Genomic DNA, 11,299 nt, shown 5'->3' with positions numbered 1-11,299 from the left:
TGTAGATGGAAAAATCTCCATCAAGGCAATGAGAACAGCTGTCTGGGTCGATTGAAAGACCTTGGTTACACGTCTAATTTAGGCAGTAACCGGATTGTTACGCAGAGCGCGACATTAGTCATGAGGTAACGAGGATTGACTGAGATAGAGAGAGAAAATTGTGTTCGTGTGCCAGGACGGCCGCAGACAGCCGTAAGCCAGCCTTAGGAAGTGGCTACCTCGATTGGGTGAGATTATGGCGCAAAATTGACGAATTTCATGTACCCTGACCGTCCACCTGTCCTGGCCGGTCGCAGGCTTGAGGACGGAGCCCGTAAGCGCCGCTGCGGCGAGTTTGCTGACAGATCCACGTCACGATCTCCTTTTGTGAGTATTATTCGCTCAACTGGCACTTGCCGCATGACTCACAATCGTTCCAACACCTGTCGAATTTGTTCGTGATTTTCAAACAGCTGTTGCGGCCGTCTTCGTTGTACGGGCCCTGGTACAGAGGCCATTGTTCCTTATCCGCTCATTGGGCTACAGAACGAACGCACCTAGTCTGCTCCGGTGTTGGCGATCGGCTTATTCGACTCTTCTGTTATTTAAGTGGATGCCTGCACGGAGCACTCCTGCCGAAAGACCTCCTTTATTTTTATATACCTCAATTGGATCTCACCGCTTATTGTCAGATTTAGCGTCGATCCTCGGTGGAATCAACGGACGGGCCTGAACTAGTCTGGCCTTGCCCGGCGCGATCTAGCCTTGCCCTTTGTCATGGCGTCCTCTTATACCCGTCTTTGGGCGACGCAAACCCGCTGTGAGCTGACTATTCACTTGTGATTGGAGCCTTCAGCGTTCTGGGGTATAGGCCGCGTTCATAGGAGCCAGCCGGCTGTCCCGCCGTTTCTGAATAACCTGGGCGTCGGGTTTGAGGTTCTCAACATCGCCCAAACTTATAAAACACTCATCATGTCAAGCGTGGCTTGCGAGTCGCACTGCCACTTACTACGGTCACTACCACTGGAATAGGGCCAGCGCATATGTCATCGTAATTCATATTGTGTAGGTGAGAAAATGCGCTGCTGCTATAGAGATATTGTCCTACAAAAGACGAGTGTGGCATAAAAGCATGCTTCGCAATGTTCTTCATTTCGCCTGCTCGATAAGCTCGGCCTTGGCGTCCGTCTTTTCCATCTCCCTGTCTTCAACCTCGAGGCCGTATATCTCCGCAGGGTCGACCACCGCCGCGGCAAACTTGCGCGCCGAGATGCGACGCTCAAAGAGCACGTCGAGCTCGCCAAAGGTGCGACCCTTGGGCTCGGGCAGGCGGAAGTAGGTCCAGATGATGCACAGGCCGCAGGTGCCAGCAAAGAAGAATCCCGACTTAGCGCCCCAGTTGAAAGCGGACGGGTTGAGCATGCGTGGGGTGATGATGTTGGTGGCGATACTAGCGATGTTGTACATGTTGCGCGCAAAGACGACTGACTTAGTGCGCAGCCGGGTAGAGCTGATCTCAGACACGAGAGAGTAACAGACGGGGCCGACGGTGCAGTCATAGAAAAAGGTGTAGACGAGGAGCATCGAGCCAATAGCCCACTGCGCCGGTATGTTGTTGCGGCCAGCAAACGCGGTACCGCCGATAGCGACGAGCAAGACGAACAGAATGCACTGCCCGTAAAGGTACAGGGAGCGGCGGCCGAAACGGGTCATGAGGAACCAAGAAAAAAGAGTGCCGGCAAAACCGATGGCATATTGACCAAGAGACATGTTAAAGGAGTTTTCGGTAGCGAGGCCGGCTTGTTGGTAGAAGAGGGTCGAGTACCCCATGAAGGAGGCGCCGCACAGAGTCTGGATAACCCACACACAGGTGACAATCTCGGTACGGCGGCGATTGACACCCCTAAACAGATCGAGGTACGTCGTGCCTTTTTGGGCCAGCTTTTCCATCTCGTTTGTGTGAATCATCATGGAGATGCTCTCGTCGGGGCGGAACTCGATGCCGGTGTTGCGAGTCGTAAGGCGTTGCAGTGATCTTCTGGCTTCGTCGAGTCGGTCTTTGCGGACCAGCCACCACGGCGATTCTGGCGCGAGCCAGATGCCGATCATAAGGGGCAGCGGCCACGCCCACTGTAGGGCGAATGGAATCTTGTAGCCCCATTTGTTGTTGAGAGGAACCATGCCGCGCAGTACACCTGAGGCAATTAGCTGGCCCATGACCCAGCAGAGGTTGACGTAGGTGGTGAGGTACGCTCGAAGATGGGTCGGGCAGACTTCGGCCGCGTACGTTGTCGTCAGGGTCTGGAAGACGCCCCAAGGAAACCCAATGAGGAGTTGGCCCGCCAGTAACTGAGGCAGGCTCTCGGCAAAGAAGGTGATGAAGATGAAGCAGATGCAGAGGAAGAGAGCGCTAATCAGGGTCTTACGGTAACCGAAGCGATCGGCAAAGACACCGGCGGCAAAGAGGCCGATAATCTGGCCACATAGAGCAGCGTTGGAGAGACCCGACTGCCACGCAGCCGACAGCTGGTAGGAGCCATCCTCCGTGAGGTGACCAAACTTTTGCGCAAAGGCAGGGTACGCGTAGAGACCGTTGATAATGGTCAGATCAAAGCCTTCCATGACAATACATGTCGAGAAGAAAATGGACCACATGCAGGCCTTTCTATAGAGCTTGAGCGATTTCACCAGGCCAAGGTTGTGTTCTGCCTCGGTGGCGGCTGCGGCTTCAAAAGCGCGGGAGGGGTCCATAGCCGGGCTGACCGCGATGGAGATGACCTCGCCGCCAACAACGTCTTTTTCGCTAGGAAGAGGCATGGCTGCAGCGTGATAAAGATTTCAAGATGAAGCTGAGAGGGATGGAGTGTAGAAAAGAATGTGCCCAGAGACAAGAAGCGGCTATTGAATCATGATAGGCTGTGCGTCTCGGGAAACGATGCTGCTATTTCGCAAGAGGAACTGTGCGGATGGCCTGCTCTTTATAATTGCTGCATCTTTTGAGGTATTCAGGAAGGAAGGTTGCTGTTGAGGACTTGTCTGCGGAAAGAAGAACGGTCGTTTTCGCCTATGGATGGGGCCCTTGTCGTTCGAGGCCAACCAAGATGGCGCTACTGGCAGTCCACCCATCCAAGAGCAGTGGCTAAGCCGCATTGGTGTGCACTCCTACAGGGGGTCAATTGCCGCTCAAGACGCCATTATTACGGCCATGCCGGTGGAGGGCCGTCGCGATGGCGATTCAGGTGTTTAGGTATTTAGCCCACCGTCCCGGCTGGTCCCAGTTGGAGGTTATTTGGCGGGCTAGGAGCGCCATCGTCTTGTCGGACCGACGCGAATTGTATAGATCGGCTCATCCCCACGTAATGAGGCATCTACATGACAATCGCCAGACCGTCGCAGTCGGGGTGTCGTGTGCGTCAAGCCTGGGGTTGCCCACAAGTTCCCCATGGGGTCGCACTGCTGTGAATTGCTCGTTTCTAGCGTGCAGCGTGGAAGGCTATACTGATCAGCGGTCGCCAGTGCGTACAGTGGTCTCGGGCAAATGCCAACGCCACGCATAATGATCCGCTCCAGCGGACTTGGCCAGTTGCCCGGACTGTCGGCGCAGGCTCGGCAGAAGACACTTGCCCCATCCGGAGACCGGCGAAGTGGCAATATCGAGACGCTTTTATTGAGAGGTTTTGGTATTCAAATTGCCGCTGCATACAGCCTGAGTAGAGTACATGCGGTCAGCGACAATGGCAAGTCCGACAGATGGCTGGACGAGACTCGGATGTGGTGATCATCTCGCATTCCAACAAAGGCTTACACAAAGCCCATCCTTCGGGCCGACTGTCGCAGGTAATTGCCTCAAGCCATCGCGCGAAAATCCCAATTACTGGTAACGATGGCTGATGCAAGATGAGCCCTGTTCGCAACGCCGTGGGGGCGGCGATTAACGCCCTAGCTTGAAGAAGCTGCAGCCTCGCGTTTACGCTCAAATGATGTTCTTGTGGAAGAGAGCCCGCGCAAAAATGGCAATCCGGGGCTAGGCTGGGGAAGCGGAGACGACGAAACGCGCCTGCTGCAGCTTGAGACGGGATCATGCGTGGAGAGAGATGGTTCGATGGAAAGGAGAAGCAGCGCCCAGGCCGTGGCGTTGTGCGCGCAGACCATGTCGGTCCGACAAGTCCTGACAGTTGTCGGTCCGACAGTCGCCTAGCCACTTGCGCCCACGCTCATTCATCCCCGCGTTTTCCTCCGCAAACTCAAGTTCCCACTAACTTTAGCTCTTGCGGAGATCCGTATTCTAATGTGTTGTGGCTAATTATATTCACAATGCCACAGTGAAATACAGCGCGAGGCGCTCAGCTCGTCCCCACGAACAGCCTGCGCCGATGGGTTGTCGGACCGACATGACCACGACGTTGAATCCTGGAGAATCCGGGGACAGAGTCTCCTCACTTCCCGGACCGATATTTCTTGCCTTTTTTGTGATATGGCATGTCACGCTGCCTGCTGCAACACTGCCCTCTCCTCTCCACTGCGACCCACGACTCTCCAGATTTAAGCTGTCGCCCGTCTCTTGACTGAAAGCCAGACCGTACACCATCACTCACCCTTCATCTTCCAACTTTTCTTTCCACGGCTGCTGCATCAAAAGGATCTGTACTGTACTGTATAGCTTATACCCATTCGTTTCTTTGCACTGTCTACATATCACAGCCGCCAACATGACCGTTGTCGGACGAGAGAAGAAGTGGTGGAAGCAGGCGTCCATCTACCAGATCTACCCTGCTTCCTTCTGCGACTCCAACGGCGATGGCATCGGCGACATCCCCGGCATCACCTCCAAGCTGGACTACATTGCCAGCCTCGGCGTCGACGCCATCTGGGTGTGCCCCATGTACGACAGCCCCCAGATTGACATGGGCTACGACATTGCCAACTATGAGGACGTCTACCGCCCGTACGGCACCGTCCAGGACATGGAGACGCTGATCCGCGAGACGCACGCCCGCGGCATGCGCATCATGCTCGACCTTGTCATCAACCACACCTCGGACCAGCACGCCTGGTTCAAGGAGTCACGCGCCAGCAGGGACAGCCCCAAGCGCGACTGGTACATCTGGAAGCCCGCCAAGTACTCGGCCGCCGGCGAGCGCCTGCCGCCCAACAACTGGCGCGGCAACTTTGGCGGCGGCAGCGCCTGGGAGTGGGACGAGGCCACGCAGGAGTACTACCTGCACCTCTTCGCCACGGAGCAGCCTGACCTCAACTGGGAGAATCCCGTCACGCGGCGCGCCATCTACGCCTCGGCCATGGAGTTTTGGCTCGACCGCGGCGTCGACGGCTTCCGCGTTGACACGGTCAACATGTACAGCAAGCACCAGGACTACCCGGACGCGCCCGTCGTGGACCCCAAGACGCCGTTCCAGCCGGCGGGCTCCGTCTACTGCAACGGGCCGCGCATGCACGAGTTCCTGTCCGAGATGAACGCCATCCTCAGCCGCTACGGCGCCATCACCGTCGGCGAGCTGCCCTGCACGCCCGACATGGCCAAGGTCGTCAAGTACGTGAGCGCCAGGGAGCGGCAGCTCGACATGGTCTTCCAGTTCGACCTCGTCGACGTTGGCTTCGGCACGACGCACAAGTTTGAGACGACGCCGCGCAACTGGACGCTGCCCGACGTCAAGGCGGCCGTGGAGCGCACGCAGAGCATCATCCGCGGCACCGACGCCTGGACCACGGCGTTCATCGAGAACCACGACCAGGCGCGCTCCGTGTCGCGCTTCACCGACGACGGCGCCGAGTTCCGCGTCGCCGGCGCCAAGCTCCTCGCGCTCATGCAGTCGTGCCTCAGCGGCACGCAGTACGTCTACCAGGGCCAGGAGATTGGCTGCGTCAACACCCCCAAGGCCGGCTACCCGCCGGAGAACTACCTCGACATTGACAGCTCCCTGTACTACAGGATGGTGCAGGAGCGCTGCGGCGCCGACAACCCGGCCGAGCTGGACCGCGCTTTTAGCGCCATGCAGCATCTCGCGCGCGACCACGCCCGCGTCCCCATGGCCTGGGACGGCAAGGCCAAGCACGGCGGCTTCTCGGAGCCCGCGATCAAGGCCGGCCAGGACGTCGCGGAGCCGTGGATGAAGGCGCACCCGCTCGCCAGCGAGATCAACGTGGCGTCTCAGCTCGACGACCCGAGAAGCGTGCTTGCCTTTTGGCGCCGTATGCTGGCGTTCCGCAAGGAACACGCCGACGTCTTGGTGTATGGCGACTACACGGGGCTGCAAGAGGACAACAAGGAGACGTTTATGTTTCTCAAGGAGGCGCAGGGCGGCTTGCAGCGCGTTCTTGTTGTTCTCAACTTTACAAAGGAGCCGCAGACGTGGGCAATGCCGTCGGCCGCCGAGCTTGGCCTAGAACCGCAGGACACGGTCAAGATGACGCGCATCTTGTCCACATATGAGGGCAAGGGCAAAGACCAGGCGCTGCAGCCTTTCGAGGGTCAGGTCTTTACAATTGGCGCGTAATGTACAAAACGATTGGCATATTTACGAAATCAAGTCGTCGGCAAAGTGAGGCTCTGAGAGTCTGGCTGATGATATATCCAAGTAGACTGTATATAGGTAATGACAGAGCTAGATCAAATGAGAATACAAAGTACAAGCATTACGCGACGATGCATATTCGCGTGTAGGCCTTCTATCACTTGCCTAGCTGTGCAACAAAAGTCGCATCTGGCAGATCGGCAATCGTATGGCGCGAGGCTTAGCCTCAATTTCGTCGCGGCGTCTGAGAAACTTGCGCACTTACAGACGGGACCTTTTCCTTGTGCAACAAAGAGTAGGTTAGCCACCTGACGAGTTTATACCATATTTAGCAGCACCCCTCACGCATCCAGTGATAGGATCCATTGCATAAGAGCAGTCTCTGCCGTTGCCATCAAGTTCCGTTCGCTCAGTTGTGCCTCGCTCCGGGGTAGAGCATCGGCAAGTCAACTCAGTACTGTCGACTGAGACATGCCGTACGCTGCTGCAGTTCCGCGGGAGCTAATCGAGTTTTTGCTTGCGAGCTTCAACCGCAAGACGAGTCGTCGCTTCATACGGAATGGATCGGCCATCAGTTGCTGTCATCGCACGTCCCTAGCGTGGCCGTAACGTGCGTGTCTGAGTCGTGTCGGTGGATAGGATTCGTCCGACCAGCCAGGGGGTAGTTACGCCATTAGCCCCCGACAACATGATCAAGCCAGGTCCGCCGGCCGCTTCTGAAGCCAAAGGCGGGAGAAATATACTACTTTACTTTCTTGCCTATAATACTTCGTGTCGTCGTTAGCACCTGTTTCGTCAGTTCGCGGTCATTTCATGTTTCTTGATATTATTTGGCATCACGACGCCAACTTTGTTGCAGACTAACGAGCCGCTCTGCACATGCACATTATTTTCAGCACAGTCGCCATGCGTCGACTTCTTTCTCTCCAAGTGTGGCTTTGCCTCGGGGCCATCGGCGCCTCCCAATTCGTTGTGCCTCCCGCCGATCTCATAACAGTGACGGGGCATGCAGACGTACCGATCCGGTACAAGCAGGTGCCGACTGGTATTTGCGAGTTGAACCCCAACGTCAAAAGCTTTTCTGGATATGCAGACGTGGACAAAGACCAACATATCTTTTTCTGGTTCTTTGAGGCACGCGAGATTGACCCGCGCGATGCGCCTCTCACTGTTTGGGTTGACGGCGGACCAGGTTCGTCTTCTATGATCGGCCTGTTTGAACAACTCGGTCCGTGTCGTGTCGACTATTTCGGCAAGCTCTATGAAAATCCTTACTCTTGGTCCAGACGAAGCAACATGCTGTTCATTGATCAACCGACCCAGGTTGGCTTCTCATACTCGACTGCTGTACCAGGTACAATGGATGCCGACTCTGGAGAAATTTCTGTGCTTCAGGACAGCATTTGTCCTTTGAGGCCAAACGGAACGTGCGGTACCTGGTCGCTTCCATCCGTCAAATTGACGGCCAATTCGACTGTGAACGCTGCACCGAATGTGTGGAAGACACTGCAGGGTTTTATGGGCGCCTTTCCGCAATATTCGCGAGACGGCCTTCACTTGGCAACCGATTCTTACGGCGGTCACTATGGGCCAGTCTTCAGCGATTACTTTATAAAGCAAAACAAAGAAAACATTGCAGACGCTGTAAATATTAGCCTATACAGTGTTCTCATTGGGAATGGCTGGGTGGACCCTGTCATACAGTTCCAAGCCTATTACAACTTCACCGTCTCGCCAGGCAACACCTATGATCTTTCATTCTATAACACATCCATTCAGCAGAAGCTTTATGACAACCTATACGGGAAAGGGAACTGCGTCGATAGACTTCAAACGTGCGAAAAATATGGCGATGATAATCAGTGTGCCACAGCGGATAGTTTTTGCATCTCAAATGTCCAGTCATTCCTGGATAACTACGCGAATCGAGATGAGCATGATGTTAGAATGCTGATGCCAGATCCGTTTCCATACCCGTTCTACATCGAATACCTCAACAGAGCCGATGTGCAGGCCGCCATTGGCGCTTTCACAAACTTCACCATATCAAGCGCCGTGGTCAGTGATGCTTTCTCTTTGACGGGCGACGATGGACGGGAGGTGGGCGCTATTCAGGCGCTCCGCGACTTGCTCCACCACGACATCTCGGTCGCGCTGTATGCGGGCGACGCCGATTATGATTGCAACTGGCTCGGGGTGCAGAAGATTGCAGACATCATTAATGTACCAGGGTGGCAGGAGGCAGGCTTTGCTGACCTCGTCACCAGCGATGGCCAATTTCATGCTCAAGTCAAGCAGGTCCGCAAATTTAGCTTCACACGCTTCTTCGAGGCCGGTCACGAAGTACCCTTCTACCAGCCGCTAGCCTCATTGGAGCTTTTCGAGCGAGTCATAGGTGCCAGGGACATTGCCACGGGCAGGATTGACACGAGCAAGGATCGCTATTATCGCACCCAAGGGCCGTTGCAAAGCACATACCGAGAGGGAAACTCGACCGTGCAACGCGACGTGACGCCGTCAAACTTGACATACAATGTCTTTACTAATATTCCAGGTGCGCCGTGGGGCCAACGAGCCGACCAGACGGAAAAATTGCGCAAAAGAATGCCCAGATATACTAAGAGCTACTATAAGCCCAAGTATATGGCAGATCGCACTTGATACTGCACTCCTCCTACTACTGCACCGAGGCTGCTGCTGGAATGCACATTTGCTCATAGCGGCAGTCTCCATGGCCCTTTTTTTGATGGCGCAATGCGATTTGTTTGGTTGCGAGAGAATAAGACGGCACAATCAGACGGCGCAATCTACGTTTGCACATGTTTTGGGCATCGCGCAGCGATATGCCACCTGTTGGCATAAAATGTGCTTAAAATTTATTAAATTGCACTACTGTACTGCCTTGAAAATGTTTTGTCATCGGAAATGATTTCCAGATCATGCCTGGAAAGACCCCTCACCTAGGTAGGTAGATGATACCTTACACACGATAGCACGATTTTCAACAACAAAAGTAAAACATATTAGACGTCTCAGACTGATATGTGCTGGATTAATGACAAGTGCACTAGGAAAAAGCAACTCGGTCATGAGCAGGGTGGCTTCGCGAGCGCAAAGTTAGCACAAAAAAGAGAGCCCCCACGTCACATCATAAGCCTGCACTTTACTTCCCAGTCCGCCGGTATAAACCACCACCATATATGATACTGCCTGTAAGTCCAGTTTCAGAATACTTTGCATGATTTCATCAAGCTCCTGTATGCTTCTCTCGTCTTCTCCGAGCTGGCCCCATCAGTCGCAACGGCTAGCGTTCAAATATCCACGCATTACATCGCCGACTTTGCTCCCCAGCCATTGCACGCGCCGCAGTGCCTCGACAACCGACTCGGTGAGAAACAGGCAATGCAGCCGGCGCAGCAAAGTAGAAAATGCTGCATCGAAACTAGAGCATTTCATGTCGCGTCATTGGGGCCTGTGCGAACGAGCCATATCTCACGCTACTGGTTGTCTCGCACGAGTGGCGACAAAGGTCGAGCTTGGACTACCTCACAAGAACACATGTCTGACCGAGGCGCTGCCGAGTCCCCGGCGATGAATTCACAGGCAAGCCCAAGACCCTACATTGGCTACGCATTGTCGCAAAAGACTCGACCAGTCTGCCGACCAATACAACCGTGCTCTCCACGTCCAATGGCCGCCGCCGTCATCTCGGGCACCAAGTAAAGAAGAGACTTGAGAAAACAGGGTCTGGAGCGCCAGATCCAGCCCTCGAAGCCACCATCGTCGCTACCCAAGCCCTTGGCATTCAGACCCCGGCCATGTTGGCTGGCAGCTTGGCTCATCCCCGATGTGACGCTGATGAAGTCATCAGTGCGACGTGCCGGCACTTGCATCACCTGGGGACTAGTTCAGAGTGAAGAGCAGGCCAAAGGCGGTGATGCACACCCACGAGCAGAAATATTTACCAAAATTAGAAACGCTAGCGGTCTCGTATCTGCCCAGTTTGCCGGTTTGCTTTCGCTGCTGGGGTCGCGTCCGGGTGAGACACTGTCGTCATGTCATGCCCCCCCCGGCTTCAAAGTCTGGGGTATATAACAGCCCTGCCGATCTTCAACAGGCATTCAATTTCCACAATAATCAGAACAAACACTGCAAATCAGACAAGAGAAATAGCCGCTTCATTCATACATCCACCACCAGTCTACAAAAGGGAAGCATACATCACCATGAAGCTGACTGCCCTCGCCGCCGTCGCCATCCTCCCCTCCATCGTCGTCGGCGGCGCCGCGGACGCGCCCCCCCAGACCGCACACCTCCTCTTCCGCGGCCCCGACGCCAAGCCCCTCTACAGCATGTCCGTCCTCGCCGACGGCGCCGTCCGCGCCACGAGCGACGCCGATTCCGCCGTCTCGCTGATTGACGCGCCCGACTACAACGCCGCGGTGCTGTGCGACCTCGAGTTTGCGCTGCCGCCGGGCGCGCGCCAGCCCGAGCACGAGTTCACCGTCGGCGCCGACGGCCACACCGGGCAGGTGCAGATCACGCCGCCGACGCCGGTCCGGGGGATCCGCTGCCAGGGATCGTGCGTCGAGACGCTGGGGACGTGCAACGGCGCGAGCGGGCAGGCGCCGAAGCTGTGCTGCAACGGGTACTGCGCAGCCAACCTGTGCCGTCCGTGGGATGGTGTCTGAATTGGTGTGGGAGTGATTGCTGGAGGGTATGGGAGTGCTTACTGGAGGGGTTGGAGTTTTGTTTTGGAAAGCGGGAATGTGTATTGAATCAACACGAGA

General features: G+C 55.6%; 4 protein-coding genes across 5 annotated transcripts; 3 read left to right on the top strand and 1 right to left on the bottom strand.

The window, feature by feature from the left end:
* Positions 1–1,128: 1,128 nt before the first annotated feature.
* Positions 1,129–2,796, bottom strand: LMH87_001720 (uncharacterized protein; the record flags this gene model as incomplete). Its single annotated transcript, XM_056193042.1, has 1 exon — positions 1,129–2,796. One exon carries the CDS (start codon positions 2,794–2,796, stop codon positions 1,129–1,131), a length of 1,668 nt encoding a protein of 555 aa, XP_056050120.1.
* A 1,892-nt stretch (positions 2,797–4,688) lies between these two features.
* LMH87_001719 (uncharacterized protein) lies at positions 4,689–6,491 on the top strand (the record flags this gene model as incomplete). 2 transcript variants are annotated; one of them, XM_056193040.1, is made up of 1 exon in its annotated part: positions 4,689–6,491. In XM_056193040.1, one exon carries the CDS (start codon positions 4,689–4,691, stop codon positions 6,489–6,491), a length of 1,803 nt encoding a protein of 600 aa, XP_056050119.1. The 2 variants fall into 2 exon arrangements, with proteins under 2 accessions (XP_056050119.1, XP_056050118.1); XM_056193041.1 differs by having other exon boundaries at positions 5,988–6,491.
* An 897-nt stretch (positions 6,492–7,388) lies between these two features.
* On the top strand, positions 7,389–9,170 carry LMH87_001718 (uncharacterized protein; the record flags this gene model as incomplete). Its single annotated transcript, XM_056193039.1, has 1 exon — positions 7,389–9,170. One exon carries the CDS (start codon positions 7,389–7,391, stop codon positions 9,168–9,170), a length of 1,782 nt encoding a protein of 593 aa, XP_056050117.1.
* Positions 9,171–10,564: 1,394 nt separating this feature from the next.
* LMH87_001717 (uncharacterized protein) lies at positions 10,565–11,200 on the top strand (the record flags this gene model as incomplete). Its single annotated transcript, XM_056193038.1, has 2 exons — positions 10,565–10,596; positions 10,720–11,200. The coding sequence occupies 2 exons, from the start codon at positions 10,565–10,567 to the stop codon at positions 11,198–11,200; spliced, it is 513 nt and encodes a 170-aa protein (XP_056050116.1).
* Positions 11,201–11,299: the final 99 nt, after the last annotated feature.

The sequence above is a fragment of the Akanthomyces muscarius genome, chromosome 3, assembly GCF_028009165.1.
Source record: "Akanthomyces muscarius strain Ve6 chromosome 3, whole genome shotgun sequence".
NCBI lineage: Eukaryota > Fungi > Ascomycota > Sordariomycetes > Hypocreales > Cordycipitaceae > Akanthomyces > Akanthomyces muscarius.
This window is presented reverse-complemented; position numbering and strand designations above follow the sequence as displayed.